Source organism: Rattus rattus, chromosome 1, assembly GCF_011064425.1.
Source record: "Rattus rattus isolate New Zealand chromosome 1, Rrattus_CSIRO_v1, whole genome shotgun sequence".
Lineage (NCBI taxonomy): Eukaryota > Metazoa > Chordata > Mammalia > Rodentia > Muridae > Rattus > Rattus rattus.
The window spans coordinates 245,733,658-245,752,159 of NC_046154.1; the positions used below are offsets into that span (position 1 = coordinate 245,733,658).

The following is an 18,502-nucleotide window of genomic DNA, read 5'->3' on the forward strand; positions in this document are numbered from 1 at the left end:
AACAATTTCTTCAAGCATCAACCAAGGCCCATAACTGACTTACTTACGTTTCAAGAACCAGGTAGGTAAAGGACTTGGCACTGAGGGACACTACAGAAAGAGTCATTAGGTTTCCTGGTTGCACTTTGGGTAACAAGCCTCAGCTCTCCATGGTGTGTCCTCTGATGCACAGACAGTCCCCATGCCACCTACCCTTAGTGGTGAGAAGCTTTGAGGTGACCTCCAGCTGCTCCAGAGGCTCCAGTCCAATGTTCTCCAAGGTAATGGCGAGCTGCTGAGTCTCCCCATTGAAAAGCTGGACAGACACATTAGTGGCTATCTCATCCCCGGCAGAAGGCTGCAGTGAGTGTGCAGACCTGAAATCACAGAGACGACAGGACAAAGAGTGAGGGACAAGAGGGGAAGGCATTGCAGTCGTTGGAACCATTCACACAGGAACACACTTCAGAAGCAGCCTAGTTGCCCTCACTTGGGGCTCAGTAATCACAAAGACACGAAGACACAAAACTAGGGGCCATGGAGTTAGAGAAGTTATAGTTGGCAAGTCAGGCCCCAGATTTCAGGGGATCTGACACTGCCTCTACTCAAGACTCATGTGGGGTGAGGCCAAGGTCAAGGGCATCTCTGTCACACAGGAGGAGAGCACACAGTGGACGTCAACAACGCTAAGAGAATTCCATGAGTGAGCCTCTCGGATGTTTACATGTTACAGTCGACCCCCACTTGAATAATCACTTTTTAATGCAGTAAATCACCTCAGAAAAAGTTACAGATGTAGCTATTTATGAATAAATAAATGAACATGTTAATTCCGGGTCATTCCAATGGGAACCTCTCCCCCAACCCATACCCTCTTCTCTAAAGGATAAAACCCGCCAGGGTTTTGGACAAACCCCCTTCTCAGCCCTTGGCTCCTGACTTCCTATGAACAGGCTGTCCAGCTCATCCCACTGGGAGCTCAGAGACACCAGAGAGTACCTACATGCTTTATTAAAGCACCACAGGATACTAAAGCAAGAAAGGTGAGGCAGATGCCACCTCTGGGAGCTCCGATAAAAGTAAGAGGAAGTTGAGGTTGACCTTGAGATGGCTGAAGGGACACCTGCAGTAGCAAGCAAGTGCTCCTTGTGTGACTGCAGAGGTAAGCAGTTGAGATGACCCAATTAGTGGGCAGGGGACACAGGGCCTTTCCCCAGAAGGCTCTTCCTTCCTGATAACAGCTCCCTGACTGTTTCCCTCAGCATCACCCCTCCCCCCATCTGTCTCCTGGTCTGGACACTGAGGGCCTTCAAGTGTCTGTCTCCTCTCCCATTTCTCTCTGTGGCTCACCCTGTTAAGTGGTCAGGGGACAAAGAACAGTGGGGACTGAGGCCAGGCCTTGGAGCTATCTGCTGGACGCACCCACGGGAACAAAAGCAGAACACCTTCCTGGAGCTGCATGTGCTAAGCTGAGGTGGGGGTCCATCCTTCATTGTGGCCAATCGGAAATGCTACGCCTGGCACACTGAGCCCAGCGCGACTGCAGACCGCTGTTCACCTGCTCTTTACCTATGCAGTTTAGGGACTCACAGAGATGCTCCGCCTCCACTGAGACCCCATTTTAAATACCTCCATTTTTCCTCAAGAGAAACCTTGACATACTATATATATCTATGGCAAAGCTCTACCAGGGGCTAAGGCGTTTTCACTACCTCACTACCGAATGTGCCTCTTTTTGTGCCTTGGTTAGCCCATGGACACGTGGGTCTTTACCACTATTTAACTATCAGGTACAAGTTTTGGCAACAGTGTATATGGTCTCTCTCATCTTAGGCACATACCCAAGAAGAGAATAGCTGGGTCATTAAACTCATGTTTGATCTTTTAAAAGACTTCCGGACGAGCACAGCATTTTACATTCCCATCAGCAGTACATGAGGGAGAACGCTTGCTCCTGTAACCCCTTCCCAGCCTGGCTGTTGTGTGTTTTCTGATCACAGCCACCCCAGTGGACATGAGCTGCCATCTCGGGGTGGGGGTGTGAGCCCCAGAGAGATGAACGGCTCTGCACCCTTCCAGGCTACTTATGTTCTGTGCGTGCATCTTTCAGGCTGCAAGACTTATTGAGATCGTTTGCCGATTTTTCTAATTAGGTTGTTTGTCTTCTTTACACCGAGTTTTTAAAGCTCTTTATATAGATACCACTCTATCAGATATGTGCTGGGCGAATTCTCCCTTTCAACCTGTGGGTTGTCTTTTCATTTTCCTAATGGCATCTTTGGACGCACCACTGTTTTTTTATTGTGATGAGGTCCCAGCTATCAAGGTTTTATACTATGGATGCTAACCCAAGGTCAAGAGCCTGTCTTCTGAAAATGTGGGACTTCAGCTCTTGCAATCAGACCTGTTGTCCCTTTTGAGTTATCGTTTTCTATTTTGTTTTTATTCCTCGATCATGAGCCCCTCCCTCCTGCACTCCCTCCATAGCTGGCTGCCCATGCACACCCCACCCCGAGACCCACAGCTGCTGCCTCCTCCCCATCCAACTCGTAACTATGGATGGTCAGAGGGCAGGACGGCTCCCTGTCATTCTCTCCCATTTGACAAACACAAGGCCAGGACGGCCAGGTTCACTGTTAGAGCACTGCTGGACAAGGGAAAGGGGCCACCAAATGGATGGGAAAATCATAGGACACATTTTACAACAGTGGATACCCATCCTGATGAGTCAGCAAATGAGTGGCTGTTCCATTCTGAGATGTCTGTGAGAAGCACAGTTTTGAATCATTTAAAATTACATTTTCCGATCCTGTGCTCTGATCCAGCCTGGTAAAGGTCACTCCCACCCCTTATTGAAGAAACTTTTTTGCAGCAGATGGAGATCTTCACAGAAAGTCACAACAGGTTAAAAAAGAAAGAAAGAAAGAAAGAAAAAAACACAGAGAACAGCTGGCTGTGGGATGCCTGGCCCCAACTGATACACCCATAGCACAACCCCTTCACCTAGAGCTCATGAAACACCTCGGAAGAGGGGGTGGAGAGATCCCAAGAGCCTCAGGACCAAGAAGTTGGCTGTGAGATTGTATGGTCCAGATATGACACTGTGGCATCACTGCCTAAACAGGGCCTGAGCAATGACAGGAGTTGACACAGCAGAATAGGGTTGGGGCATCTCACCAGACCCCACTGCTAGATGAAGAGCTGTGGGGGCTTACTGACAGCTGAGACGGGGAGATTTCGTCTCTCCCAGGGAGGAGCCCCCTAATTGGTTCCCCAATGCCAGGTGATCAACCCTAAAGACAGGCACTATAAACAGCTCTAAACAGACTCAGCAGACTGTGTTTGTGCATTGATTCATCCATATAACAAGTAAAAAAGAAGCCATGAATTTGGGGTGGGGGAGCGGGACAAAGGGAGAAGGGGGGAGCCAAGAGGAGAGGGAAGGGAAAGACGATGGAAGATTTTAACTTAAAGTTAGGCTTTTTAATGTGTGAAAAGACTTCAGTTACATATGTGGCTACAAAATAAGCAGAAACTACCTCATCCAACCCAAGAATGTAGTTTTTAAGAAACAGGCTGGCTAAGACACTACAAGGCAAGGCAAGATCATAAAGCCCTAAACAGCTAGCTGTTCTGGCCACCTAGGCTTACTCCCTTTAATGTTTCCATAAAATGCTAAAAACGAACAAAGAGAAAAACTTTGTAAGTAAGTAGGAAAGAAAGAAAGAAAGAAAGAAAGAAAGAAAGAAAGAAAGAAAGAAAGAAAGAAAGGAAGAAAGGAAAGGAAGGAAGGAAGGAAGGAAGGAAGGAAGGAAGAAAGAAAGAAAGAAAGAAAGAAAGAAAGGAAGGAAGAAAGAAAGGAAGGAAGGAAGAAAGAAAGGAAGAAGGAAGGAAAGAGACAGAGAGAGAGAGAGAGAGAAAGGAAAGAGAAAGAAAATCATGTTTTAAAGTCATAAGAACCTCCAATCTACCCCCTCCCCCGTGTGTGTGTGTGTGTGTGTGTGTGTGTGTGTGTGTGTGTGTGTGTGTGTGTGTGTGTGTGTGTGTGTAGGTCAGAGGTCATCAGGTGTCTTCCTCTATAGCAGCACACTTTTTTTGGTAGGGCTCTCAGTGAATATGGAACTTGCCATCTCACTAGGTTGACAGTGAACACCCAGGATCCTGCCATCTCTGGTGTTGCAGGCCACCAGGCCTGAATTTTTACATTGGTGCTGGGGGTCCAAACTCAGGTCCTTGTGCTTGTGCAGCAAGCACCCTACCCACTGAGCCATCTCTCGAGGCCCCACGAGTTTTTCTTAAATGGTCATAAAACCTAAACTGGTTCTTGTGGTTCTGATTCTAACGGCTAACTGTACCTTTGCTCTGGTGAGAAAGGCTTCAACTGGGCTCTTACATATTTTCAGAGAATATACTAACTCTCTGGTCTCTTAAGGTCCCTCTGCTGTTTCCTGCCTTACCCAAGCCAGATGAACCCCAACCATTTGTGCTGTTTTCAGAAATGTATAGCCAAAGAGTGTCCTAAGGTCGACTGCTTCTAGCCACTGACCCCTGTGCCCTCCGGCCCCTACCTGGGCAACGATGTGCTGATCTGCAGTCTTGGCAAGGCAGGGATGACTTCCACGGTGGAGCCGCTCGTTTTCAGTCCCGGGAGGTTGTCCAGAAGACAGTCGCTGAAGACCCCAAAGACTGTGGTGTGGTAGCCTGCAACACAGATGGTTTCGTGCCTCCTGACGGGGCTTGGCCCCTACTAAAGGCCACCAAAAAAAGCACTAAAACCCCCCTCCTCCCTCACCCATGTTCCCTACTGCTCCCTGTACCCCAAAGACCCTGGCTGTCCTTGGACAAAATGAAGCAGAGGACACTGTGCCCTAAGTACTCCCAGTCCTCACGGCTCAGCAGTTTCCATCTCTGCTCTTTTCTAATATACCTTTCAGGTTTAGCATCTCTAACATGATAGCGATGCTAATATTCCTCTCCCAGGCATAATGTGACTTAATGAGCATCTGAAAACTACTTTAGAACCCTCTGTTGAGAGACGAAGGTTCAAGAGCCAATTATTGTCATTACAGCTGCTTCATGATGCGGCAGCTCGACCACACGGGTGCCAGGACCACAATTTAAGATCAGCACAGGGTCCTCGCAAGGAGAAAGATAAGCACTTGAAATTGTTTAAGCAAAGCTTTAAAATGGCTTTTGAGATCTCAAAAGGTGATTCTGTAAACAGTACTTGCTTTGTAACAAATGTAGGTGATGGCCAGGAGCTAGAAGCCTAGACTTGTGTATTACATCCCAGAGGGACAAGAAAGTTACTCCCTAAGGAGGAACCATTCTCCTTCCCAGTGGGCATCACTCATTCTGTTGGTGGAGCAGCAAAAGGCAATTCCTCCACTCCAGCCACACCCACTCTCTAACACAGCCACACCCACTCCCTTGCATAGCCACACCCACTCTCTAACACAACCACAGCCATCTATCAAAGCAGCCATACTCCCTCTGATACAGCAGCCACACCCCTCCCAGGCAGAGCATCTGCACCCCTCCCTGACACTGAAGCCACGCCCCTCCCTGACATAGCAACCACACCAATCCCTGACAGAGACGCCCCCTTTGACCCAGTAGCCACTTGCTTCCTTCCCACTCAGAGCCTCTCAAAGTCTGTCTATGGTGTTTAATTTCTTCCCAGAAGCTCCCTTGGGCACTAATATCTCATGCTTTCTTCTGTATGGAACCTGATATGATTTTGTCTATTAAGCATTTGTTATTTTATAATTCTTAATTACAATCAGTCATTTTCCTTTGCTTCAGACATAGCCAATGCTAAAACCATAGCCACATGAACTCTAGTCTGGGGACAATGTTTAGTGCAGGTCCAGATGATCTAGGCCACCCAGGCAACTAAGGATCACCAAAAGTAGGCACTGACACCGAGGATAACCCCACCCCTACCGCCAGGCTCTCACACTCACTGAGCTACAGTAGCTTCTGTCTTGTCCCTGGGCCACCTACTCGTGCCTTCCTCTCCCCATTCACAGCCACAACTCTGCCTGTGTCTTTCCTACCTGGACTCTGAGGACAGATGCTAGGTCCTTTTAAGATCTACCCCACAGCCTGTTCAGGTAGCTCTGAAGCCTGTCTGGCAAGCTTCCCCTCTGTACAAACATAGCAGCTAGCCCCAACTAGCTTCAGGATGATTCCCAAGGCCTCCATGATGCCCATCTCCTTCCTGCAGCATTACTGTCTACCCCACCCTGGCTACCTCCATCTAACCACCACACCCCAGAAATGCCAGTCTCAGACTGGAAAAGCTGCTCTCTCTGCCTGGAGCCCATCTAGACATTGGTTCCAATTGTCTACTCCTGGTGGACCTTCTAAGATCAGGGCCACCTGCTAAGGCAGGCCTCCATTGTCCACGTCCCTGCTGGGTCCCCAGCATCCCCTAGTTCTCACATCTCCATCCATCTCAGTACTTGCTAGGATAGCATTTAACTGTCCAGCAGGCGACATCTTTCCCAGACAGCACATATGCTGCTGAGCAATAGTTAAGGCAAGGAAGAAGCCACACCTGATGCCATGGAAACTAAGATATACCGAGTGTCATGGGAACATCACAGGGACCAAATCAGGATGACAGGCTAGAAGAATGCTTGCCCTGAGAACTGATTGAGCTCAGATGCCCTTAAAGACAAATCCATGTAAGTAAGGTTCAGATGACTGCTGTACTATGGGTACCATCAGGAACCCTGTGACACACAAGTCTTTCCAAGAGGGAATATAAGGACACTGGGTGAAGGTGTTCCAGGCTCAGGAATATGCCTTAAAACAAGACTGATGAGGGCCTTGGTATGGGAGGTGGGCCCATCAGCAAGTAGGCTGAAGACAGAAATGGCCAGTCCTTGTGCTCTGTGATAAACTCTGTGAGAGAACCATGACATGAAACCAACCATGTAGGCAGCAGGAAATAGCAGCTCTCGTATTGTAGTGAGAATTCTGGTTTCTTTAAAGATCCAGTTGTATTATGTGAATATGTTTTTGTTTTAATCCTAGGTGTGAGATAAAGGGCTGCTTCAGATTGTTCATAGCCAGTAACTATGATTGCCTCGTGCTCTAGGAGGGGCATGATTTTTGCCAGTTGCAGACAGCTTATGTTTGAAACTTTGGGGACTCGGAGAGGGTATAAATGGGAGAGTCCCCAAGAGGGCCTGTGGCAGCTACTGCTCCCCCTGCTGCTCCCCTGCTGCTCCCCTGCTGCTCCTGGTTAATGTTTACCAAGTGGTTCTGAGCAAAGACAGGAGAAGAAGAAATTGGATATTCAGAAGATGAAGATTAGACTTACCCCAAGCAACTTGATACCCCTAATCATCGGGAAGTATCTAAAGGGGTCTACATCCCCTTACCCCTCTGACCTTTCCTGCCTACCTAGTGTTGGAAAGGATTGGGATAGAGAAGGGCAGTAGAGATAAGAACCCAATAAAATAACTGGGAGAGAGAGACACAGAGAGAGAGAGAGAGACAGAGAGAGAGAGAGAGAGACAGAGACAGAGACAGAGACAGACAGAGACAGACAGAGACAGAGACAGAGAGACTGACTACATTGTATAGTATTATCAGTGAGTTCTGGGAGCTGGTTAGGGTAAATGGTGCACAAAGACACTTCACTAAGATGGGAGCCTTTAAAAGAAAGGCTACTTCAGGGAGAGGAGGTAGGGTCTTGGTGTGGCATGGTATACATGAAGAGTTCACAGGACCTCCAAGGAGATAGCAAGCAGTGGGGGCTGTCCCTAAGGGAGCACCAGAAGCATGCATGGCATGACTGAAGGCAGGAGGAGGTCCCTGCTTGGTAGGGTTATGAAGCAAGAAGAGAAAAGGGAGAAAAAAACAAAGGTGGGGTGAAGACTCCAGGAAGAGTCCAGGGAAATAGCTTGGCAGGTAAAGTGCTTACCATGCCAGCCAGGAGCCTGAGTTTAATCCAGAACATACATAAAGTCAATATCATCATCTGACCTCCACATGCACGCCACGGCATATGTGCTACCCATACACACGCATACATCATGCAAACTGAGAAGAAAGGAGGCGCAGGGTCAGGGAGGGCAGGGAAGAAGGGATAGGACAACAGAGGGAGGAAGCCAGCATACAGCATGCAGAAACCAAGACTGAACCAGGCCAGGGAGGAGGCACCATGCCAAGGCTGATCTCTGTACAAGATTAGGAAAAGACTAAACAGTAGGCCCAGTTTCAGCCAGAATAGAACTGCTCTTGACCATGGTGACAAGAGTTTTGATAAGTATCAAGATCTGCATAGAGAATGCAGGGCATCGAGAAACCACTGCAGAGGTGGATGGCAGAGTCTTCACGGACATACAAAGCTCTGAAGGGGGCACGGTGGCTCTGAAGTGGATTTGGTGGCAGTGAAAGAGGCTGAGTCCATGCTGTCCCAAAGGAGAAAAGCAAAGACGAGGCGAGGCAAACTAGAGCAGCCAAGGCACAGGACTTTGTCCCCACGGCAGCACATCAGGTACCCAGCACACAGCAAAACCAACTTTTTTCTATCATCTCACTTTGGATATAAGTGCCATCATCTCATTGTCATTTAGCTGGTTAGGATCATGGGTCAGGTGACCAGCTCCAGTGATCTGCATCAATGATGCAGAAACCACAGAGGAACTCTCCTTACCATTCACAGTGATCATCCCTGTAGTCTGTGGGACCCCGACCAGTGTCACCGGGTACAAACCAGATTCCGCAGGGAGGGAGAGTGCTGCAGGAAGAGACTCGAACTCCACTCCGCTGGTGAGAAGCCCCTGCAGGAAGTGAAGGAGCACTGTGAGGAGGCACAGGCCAGACCCAGGCTGGACGGCCACCTCTTATTGAGCTCTGTGGCACTCACTGCAGAAACCGTGGGAATGAAAAGTCCGGCAGCTTTTCAAAACCCCTCAGAGAACTTCAAGGGAGACTGGTGTGATCCGGAGAGCAGGGTGGCAAGCAAAAGCCCCCGCTGAGGCTAGGCCCACTATTGTCATCTGATCCCTTGCTTTGCTGTTTCGTCAAATGAGAATACAGACCCAAAGAAAAGTAAATAAATATCGTGTCTCACACACAAAAGAAAAAGAGAGTGTGGGAATTCTCAGAAGTTGGCTTCGCTCCAGGGCATCTGTGACTTATTTGTTCGTCTCAATGGTCACCGAGCTTGCTAGTGAACCACAAGTCCTAAGCCTCAAGGAGCTGCTCTTGGCGGGCCATAGCACAGAGACATCAGTCCTTAGGAGGTTCCAGTCAGTGTGACAGGGACAACTGTTCACAAAGGCAAAGTCTTATCGTTGCCACCCCTTGGAATCCATGTTGAACCCTGAATAAGCAAGTATGGTCAGCAAAGAGGCAAAGGCCAGAAGGAAGTTTCAACAGCACAAGCATTAACATGAGCTAGAAAAAAAAAAAAAAAAAAACACCCTGAAAAGCAAAAGGAAGGAAATAGCATTAACAAAGCCCATAAACATCTTGGAGTAAATTCCAAGATGTTGTGCAAGATTTCATGGCAGCTACTAAACAAAGAGGACCTCAATGGAGAAAGAATTTCCAGATTCTCCCAAGTGATAAGGCTTTCCACAGGACAGTAGTCAAATCGGTAGGACTATTTTAGATACATGACCAGGAGTGAGTGCACAGACTCTGTGAGCATTACTCACAATAGACGGAAGCATGCCAACATCAAAAGGGGGTGGGGGGGGCTCTGGGGAACAGGCTGGGATAGCTGAGGTGTGACCCACCAGAGGTTTTGTACCTATGCACATGTATATGTGTGCACAAATGAAAACAGGTGTATGTGTGCACACATTTGCACGTCCTTTCCCATCTCTGCCTACAGAAAACACCAGAAACAAAAGCAATCTGGTGGATTCGATGATATATGTGAGGTACGCACAGATGCCATGGGTGAGAGTAGAAGAAAAGCCCATTATACGGCTGTTGTCCCTAAGCAAAATACATGGACACTCAGCTTATGTTTAAGTTAACTAGAGCCAAATGGCAGTTGCTAATACATCTTCAGGGCAGGTGGTGAATATATGAGAGTTTATGCCTAAAACGCTTCGTAATTATTTAAGTTTCTGTCCCAAGTGGAGAACTATCTCCAAGCAGACCTTTAACTTAAAATGTTTTACTCTTAATCTTTTACAATAAGCATATATTTTTAATGTGCTTATCATGAAAATAATGAAAGCAACTTTTAAAGATTTGTCTTTTAAATTAGCCAAGCATACTAAACATGCCTTGAATCCCAGCACTTGGAAGGTAGAGGCAGGTGTAGTGCTGGGAGTTCAAGGCCAGCCAGTTACGTAGTGAGACTCTGTCTCAAAGACAAAAGAAAAAAGAAAGAAAATATGGAGAGCAGCGGCAGCCCTCGGACAGCAGCAACAGATTCTCACCGAGGGCAGGGCAGAGAACTCAGCAGATGATGAGTTCAGCAAGCAAGAAAGAGGACCGGAGTTTGGATCCCCAGAACCCACATAAATGTCAGGTGAGTGTGAAAACAAACCTTTAACTCCAGCCTCACGAGGAGCAGAAGGGATCCCTGGAGCAAGCCGGCTCGTAAGACTCACCACATTAGCAAGCTCTGGATTGGACTGGGAGACCCTGCCTCAAAAATTTAAGGTGGCCGGGCAGTGGTGACCCACACCTTTAATCCTAGCACTTGGGAGGCAGAGGCAGGTAGATCTCTGAGTTCAAGACCAGCCTGGTCTACAGAGTGAGTTCTAGGACAGCCAAGGCTGCACAGAGAAACCCTGTCTCTAAAAACCAAAAACAAACAAAATCGAGGTGAAAGACCAACAGGGAACAGCCCCAACATCAAGCTGAGGTCTCCCATGCAAATGTGCACACGTGCCCGTGCACACGCACCCGTGCACACGCACCCGTGCACACGCACCCGTGCACACGCACCTGTGCACACGCACCCGTGCACACCTGAGAGGAAAAGAGCTCAAGGAGGATCACAGAACACTGGGACAGGGGCCTAGCCTGAGTCCCACACGACGAGGTCATACATCTCCTCTGACCACACAAGTTGGTGAGCTGCTCTGAGTGGCTTGACTGACTACAAAGTGAGTGACCACCAAGAGGATAGGTCAGAGCCATGCACTGCAAACATTCTTTTCTTACTAAACAGTGGCCTGTACTAGACTTTGAGCCCTGACCTCCAGATGACTATTTCAAGTCTATATTCAATCAAGTAAGATCATCGTGTCCATAAACAGAAGTATTGCTTGTACATGAGTGCCAAGCAAAGACACGAGGTGACAAAGCACGGTCTCTGCACACAGAATGTTCAGAGACCTTACCTAACCGGAAGTAAAATCAAGTAGATGTCAGTGGGTGCATATGCCCAACACTAAGCAAAATGGTGTTTTCGGTGATAATTAGGCCAAACGTCTGGTTGCACATACCATGTTTTCCACGCGGAGCTCAAACGGCATCGGGTTGTACACCATCAGCTGGACTTCACACACGTCTCCTTGAACCCACTGGAAATCTACAAAATATATACAGAAGATCTCCAAGGTGAGTGGGTACCATCATTACTATTCTCCGTTTGTTGTCTGCGGAGCAGAGCCTGGGCATGAGCAGTTCACACTGAGTCCCTATGAACTGTGAACCATAGCAGACCAGTGACAATGGCTATGGTGGTGACCGGTGCTTCTCTGGGCACCTGTACCTCTGGGGGCCACTTGCAAGAGGCCCAGAGCATGACTTCTCTATGTCCCCTAAAACCTGGTCAGACATGTTCCTTCCTGATTTATTCCAACAACCTGCTTTGGGGCATGCACAACTGCCCCAAAGGTCTCTGATTAGTCACCACTGAGAAACAGTCTCTCACTTGATCCAGAACAACCCTGAGTCAGGTTCTAAAGTCCCACTCTGAAGATGACACAACTGGAGCCCGGGGTGGCACTATCAGTATTTGAGTCACCTAATAGGAAGTAAGAGTTTCAGGGCCAGGCTACAGTAACACTCAAAATGGCCGCTGACAGCCCTGGCCTGTCCAGGCCACTACTTTGCTCCTGGGATAGCGGTTGATATCAGCACAAGACCTTGCAAGGACTGAAGTCCTATTGCAAATGATATCAGACCCAAGACGGTGTGGTGGCTCTGGTCTGGAATGTCAGTCCACAGGGAGCTGAAGCAGGGGCATCAAGAGTGAAGCCAAAGTGAAAGACAGAAGACCCTGTCTCAAACCAAAGAAAGCAGGAGACTGCACCCTATGTGCTCCAGCCCTGCACCTAGGCTGTCCAGCTTCCTCTCCTGGATCTTCCAGTAGCTTAGACTGCCCTTTGTGGGCACCATCTGGATCAGTGGTAAGCTTTTTTTCCCTTAAGAACTGGTTAGGAAAAGCATCACCTCCGTTTGTTCAGATAAAATGTCAGAGGGGAATTACAGGAGCTGGGGTAGTGCTGGATCAGATGAAATGTGGGACCATTTACCCAGAGATGAGTAAGAATCTGGTGACAGCAAGAGAGCACTAAGCAAACACGGTGCCTCCCGGCACCATGGGCCGCCTAGGCTGTACACCACTGAAGCCGGTTCAGCTGCACTTTCCCTGATTCAGTCATAAGAAGCTGTTGGAGCCTTCCTCTTATGAAGTCTACATTTGCAGAAGAGACCAGGCAAACACTGTCTAGCCAAGAGTCTAAAATCACATGCAGCCCAACACAGCGTCACAAAGCTGACTTAAAATATTAGGAGGTTTTTGTTTGGTTGGTTGGTCTGGTTTGGTTTGGCTTGGGTTCTTGTTGGTTTTGTTTGTTTTCTTTGTTTGGAATGAAGAACTCAATTGGGAGGCTCTCTCAGGTGTGAACTTTGTAGATACAATGTTGTATTAGGGTGTCGGGAGACTAGGCTGACGACTCCAGCAGTTTGCACAGCTGTGGGATCTGAGGCCACAGGTGCCAGCGTCCTCATTTTCAGGCACAGGAGAGTGAGCCCTACTTCTCATGAGTGCCAAGGAAGCACTCGGACAAACCAGCTACATTTCAACTCCAAATGTACACTTCTGAGTGGAAAATGTAATTTACATTCTATAGCTTCTAATGTCCTTTCTGGAACTATCCTGATTACTGAGTCCACGCTGGAGGCTTGAAGACATCGCATCATCTCTGGACTAAATTTCAAATGTTTCTAAGTGGATCTCCAAGTGTAACGAGAGAGTTACTGTAGCATCAGAGATATAGTGGATCTTGGAGATGTCCTTGGGGGTCAGAGAGGGGTCCTGAGAACACTGTCCAACTCCTTGCCTGCCTCTGTGTCTGTCTGTGGGCCAATGTAGCTGCTTCATGAGCTCTGCCCTTTACAGAGGTGGTGCATGGTAGGATTAAGAGTCTCCCTAGGCTTTTTGTTTGTTTTTGAGACAGGCTCTTGTTTATAAGTGGTCCGGCTACATGGGGTAGTTGAGAAGTCGGTGAGCCAATGCAGGACGATGCCATCCTCTGCCTCCAATAAGATGAAGGGAGCCATTCCCATCAGAGGTTGCACTAGGGCCCAATGCATTGCAAAGGGACAACTGACCCTCCCCACAGTGCCTGCTGAGTGGGAAATGCTGTCTGCCCTCCCTGGTTATCAAGTACCCCTGATTAGACACTTCCTGTCACTACCATATGTCCTTGTCTCCAGAGCAAAGGAGCAGAGTAAGGGACCTATGTCTGGAGCTGACTTTCTTTGGAGGGGGTGGGGGTAGAGACAGGGTTTCACTGTGTAGCTCCGGCTGTCCTGAAACTTATTCTATAAACCAGGCTGGCCTTGAACTCAGAAATCTGTCTATCTCTGCCCCCCAAGTGCTGAACTTCTAAAAGCATGTGCCACCATGCCTGGCTCGGGGCTGACTTTCAAAACCAAACACCAAGATGGAATTTCAAAGACTCAGCACACATTTGCAGGGATTCACTAGCACTCAGTATCAGCTGCCTTCTCCTGAAACATTAGCCCATAGCTCTCTTTACTTCCTCCTTAACCGATCTCACGCTCTTCCTGAGACAAGCTCTCACACAGCCCAGGCTAGCCTCCAACTCACTGTGTAGCGGAAGAAGGCTTCAAACTTCTGACCCACCTATGCCTTCCTCCCAAGAGCTGGGGTTACCAATGTGGATGACCACACACAGAACAATCAGTGCTTGGGATCCAACTTCAGCTCTGTGAATGCTAGGTGGGCACTCTGCCAACGAGCTGCACACCAGCTCCTCCTCCTCTCTCATTTTCACAGTGAACAGTTACAGAACAGGCAGAGCCAAACCAGGGCAGGCCGCCCTGCTACCTCAAGACAAGGTCACTCTATGCCTGCCCCAGCTTCCTGAAAGTCCATGGGCTCTGCTCTGGGTTACTAGTTAATACCAGGAACAGCTTTTAACAGCCCTACAACTTTCAAGAACTCACATCCATCTCACCCTGATCTTCATTCTTCATGGGTTTGTATTCTACCTACATATATTAGACAGAAAATGTGTTGGAGATAGAGACTTGTTCTCATATAGAGAGTACCCAACAGTTGAAAATATCCTAAACCACCCCCCAAAAAAAACAAGAAAACAAACAAACAAAATAAAAAACCATTTAAGTAGCCAGGAATGTTGAGGCATGTCTATAATACTGGCTCAAAAAGGCAGAGAGATCTAGAGTCCAAAGCTAGCCTCAACTACATAATGAGTTTGAGATAAGCCTAAGCTACATGGTAAGACCCTCATTCAAGAAAATATAAGAGTATTTCACATGCTCCACCTACCAAATGTCACAGCCTTACCTGGCCTGCTTAGGGTGGCCTGCACTGGAGCAGATCCATCCAACACAGTCTATCTCAGAACAAAGCATTCAGTGCACTAATACCGCAGTGGTTTAGACGTGAGTATGCCTACAGGTTCAACTCTAGTTACCACTGGATGTCTGTGACCTTTGGAGGAAGTGACAAGGACCAGTGTGGAGCCCCTGTGACTAGACCACAGGATGGTAACCAGTAGACGGACACGCACATGTTCCCTGCCTCTAACATGTGATACCCTCGGTCTTTTTTGGCTTCTAAATCATCTATGAATCATCTTCCATGAAATAAGTTTCTAAAAATTAGATCAGTGAGCAACTGCCAGCTTAAAACAACGCATGAAGTAAAGTTCCGGGAGAGTGTGTACACAAGCACAGAGAAGCGTATGCAGTATATGCAGGAGAACTGGCTAGAAACAGATTGTGGCCTACCTATTTTCTTGTTGCGTTCTTCTCCACGGTTGTGTGCGATGATTGGGGAATAGATGAAGGGACTCTTGGTGGACATGCTCTGCCCCAGCAAGCTTTTCACCTTCTGCGGCCGGAGGCTGGTGGGGAGACTCAGCAGCTTCACGCACCTAGCATTGTGAACGGAACACGGGCACTTGCTGTCAGGACACTCTGGACCACATACAACTGATGACCATAAAAGAAGATGCGCTGAAGGAAAGGAAGAGCTCCCACACTATAGGACCAGGTAGCAGAATAAATATCCCAACCCAGAGGCCAGGAAGGAGAGGTCCTTTCTGCGCTTGGGATGGGTACAGCCTTTTCTCACCTTCTCCACACAAAGGTTCCTTCTATAAAATGAAGATTCAGTCAGGCCTTGCTTAAGGGACTGAGGTGAGGTTGGAGTCCCAGATCCCTTCTGGGGCTCACTGATCTGCTATCTACTGCTCATGCCTGTGACAAGCCTGACCACAGGAAGTAGAAGCCAAAGCCTATCTGTGGGATCATCAGACAGCACAGGAGAAGGAGTCAAGGAGCACACCATGCTATCCTCAGGAATGGCTGCTTCTCCATCCACTGACCCATGCTTGTGTTCACAAGTTAAAAGCATTAACAATAACTTTAGAATCAACAAAATGAGTCCGTGTCACATTAAGGAAAGGAAATTGACTCAGATTAGTCAAGTTGGAGTTCTCTGCTTCGTCCCATGCTTCCTGTCATCTGGATTTGTGATTTCTGACTTTTCTGCAGTCTGTCTGATGTATGAGTCTGATCTGTCCCATATGCCTGTGTTCCTAAAGAAGGTCTTCGGTCTGTATTTATTGAACAGCACAGAAAGCATCTTATGGGAAAGGAACGAGGGATACTTCATAGAAATCTTCAACAGAGCTTTATAACAGACGAAATCACTGGCTTCAACTGACCCCAACTGGCTCAGATAACAAAGAGCAGTGCAAACAAGCCATCGAGTCCTATCCATGAAGTTTCCAACGCGGATGGTACACGTTTATTGAAAAGGGTTGTAATTGACTTGTTAGATGTTTTCAGCAAATGACCATACAACATATACATGTATCACTCTGAGTCCAGGCATGCAACAATACAAAACTATAAGATAAAAGTTAGCATTAGATTAGGTGTAAGCATTGATTGCATGCGAAATCCAAAGCAAGTAACATTGGTTGTTACGCTGCTCTCTCTTAAAGGCTGAGTGCACAGCAGGATAGCAGTCTTAAGTGATCTCAGCTATGAAGTCCAGCAAAAGTCCCAGTCTCTTTGAATGAAGGAGGCATTTGCATAAAAATGCACTACCCATCATGCTCAGCATCATCCAGGTCAACTATGAATCAATTCCTGTTAGAAGCCGAGCCCATGCAGTCCCTGTGCCACCCGCTCCCTAGGCAGTGTCTCAAACACCTCGGAAGCCACCTTGGTGCCTAGGGTGCCACCCACTCACCCCAGCCTGAGTGATCAGGACATGCTGTGCTGTATTCAGTAAGTCACTCCAGTTTGATGCACAGCTCAACCCACACTGACTAATAAGAACTACCCCACAGAGCTGATCTCTGTTGGGAGGGATGGGCTCCAAGGCTCCAAGAGGACTCCAACCTACCCTGTGCCGAGAGCCATACAGCACTCATCACCCGGGCACTGACAGGGTTCAGGTCACAGGCAAGGGGTACATCCACCACTCACACTAACCCGGGTGTGGATGAGGTTTCCTCCCTTGGATTCTTTCTCTGTATGAACTCCTCCATCATATTATCATCTGGAGTCAGAGTGGCCTCACAGTTCTGTTTTGAAGCAAGCTGTGGACTAGCTGAGGACCAAGGGCCTTCTCTAGCACTTGAACCTGTTGTTTTCAGTAAATGCTGTGAATATATTCCCAAAAGTTGAGCTCCAAACTCAGTGTTCAAATCTATTCAAGCTGAGCACTTGGTGAAACTCATTGCTGACTGCAGGAAACCCAGGCTTTGTGTGCACACACCCCCATTTCGAGGAAACTGCCTTAGACCAATGGCCCTCTCAGACTGACAGGTACCTTGAAGTTGACAGAAAGACCCTCATTACAGTCTGGAGGACCTACCTGTGAGACAACACACACTGATGGCTTTGCGGTCCAGTGGCCTGAACCTCACTCAGCTTTTGCTCATAAAATCAGCAAAGGGGAGGTAATACATGTGGCTGGAAGGGCGTTTCCTTTCTTTGGCCCCCAGTTTTCATAGGCAGGGATGATTCTTGGAAGACACACCCAACCTGACCCTGCCCTTCACCACCCACCCGAGGGATGGAAGTTGAGAAGATAAGCCTGTGCACACACTTCTTGGTGTAGCTCTCAGGGCAGCCTGCATGCTACAGACAGTGCATAATCTGTATTTTTCTGTATGTGCTAATCCAGGCCCTCCCATGAAAGAGGCTTAGCGCTAGGGACAGCTCACACGCCCGCCTGACCTGACCCATGCCTACCACCCTCTTTTCCATCTGCCTGGTACAAGTGTTGCTGTGCACTCTGCATGAAGACAGGAAAAGGAGGGTGGCCTTCAGATCTGCAGGGCATCGTGGGACTGCCTGAGGTGCATGTTTGTACTTGTCATGGCACCTGGCACACAGTAGGTCAGCAGAGCCTTCCCTCCTTTCCCAGTCTTAAGACAATGATTATTTGCCAGTAGAGAATTGCTTGGTCAAAATGGAAGTGCTGGACACAAGGGAGGAAGATGCTAAGTCTTGATGCTGGCTATAACCACACTGCTGGATGCTGTACCAGGCAAAGCCCACCAACCTGAGTATATATTTGAGGATGGGACAACTCAGGGTTCTCAGAACAAGGGACACTTTCTGTGTCATATCACAGTCCCACCTAAAAATGGGTTATGGGTGGGAATTCTCAGGAGTCCTCCAATTAAACTGACAAATGGCTGGTTTGTAGCACATGTCAAAGAATTGAGGACACAGTCAGCCAGAAAAGTGACACTGTAACTAGTTAAGGTGTTCAACCTTTTGCATCGAGTGCCACTTTATAAGATGTGCCTCCAAGTAAAACCATCAATGGAGGCAGGCACCTGACCTGAAGCCCATGTCATTCATTTAGCCTGAATCTCTGCTGAGCAAATGGTGCTGGATTTGGCAGGCGAAGCTGCTGTGACCAAAGCAGCATCCGAGAGACGAGTGTCCATTTGGAGATGGCTGACATTTCAGAATCCCGACTCTCCTCGGCATCCTGTGGCTAATGGGGATCACGCTGAGCAGCAGTGGAATGCTAACTAGGGCAGTGGTTGTTAGC

At 48.1% G+C, this 18,502-nt stretch overlaps 1 protein-coding gene across 2 annotated transcripts in view; it reads right to left on the bottom strand.

Moving 5' to 3' along the window:
- Trappc9 (trafficking protein particle complex 9) overlaps positions 1-18,502 on the bottom strand; it is a 464,527-nt gene that overhangs the window by 348,125 nt on the left and 97,900 nt on the right. For both annotated transcript variants that reach the window (XM_032916426.1, XM_032916420.1), the window contains 5 exons: positions 15,205-15,350; positions 11,418-11,503; positions 8,654-8,780; positions 4,548-4,680; positions 193-356 (listed from right to left, as the gene is read on the bottom strand). In XM_032916426.1, coding sequence (XP_032772317.1) covers positions 193-356; positions 4,548-4,680; positions 8,654-8,780; positions 11,418-11,503; positions 15,205-15,350 — 656 coding nt within the window. The remainder of the gene's footprint in view (positions 1-192; positions 357-4,547; positions 4,681-8,653; positions 8,781-11,417; positions 11,504-15,204; positions 15,351-18,502) is intronic.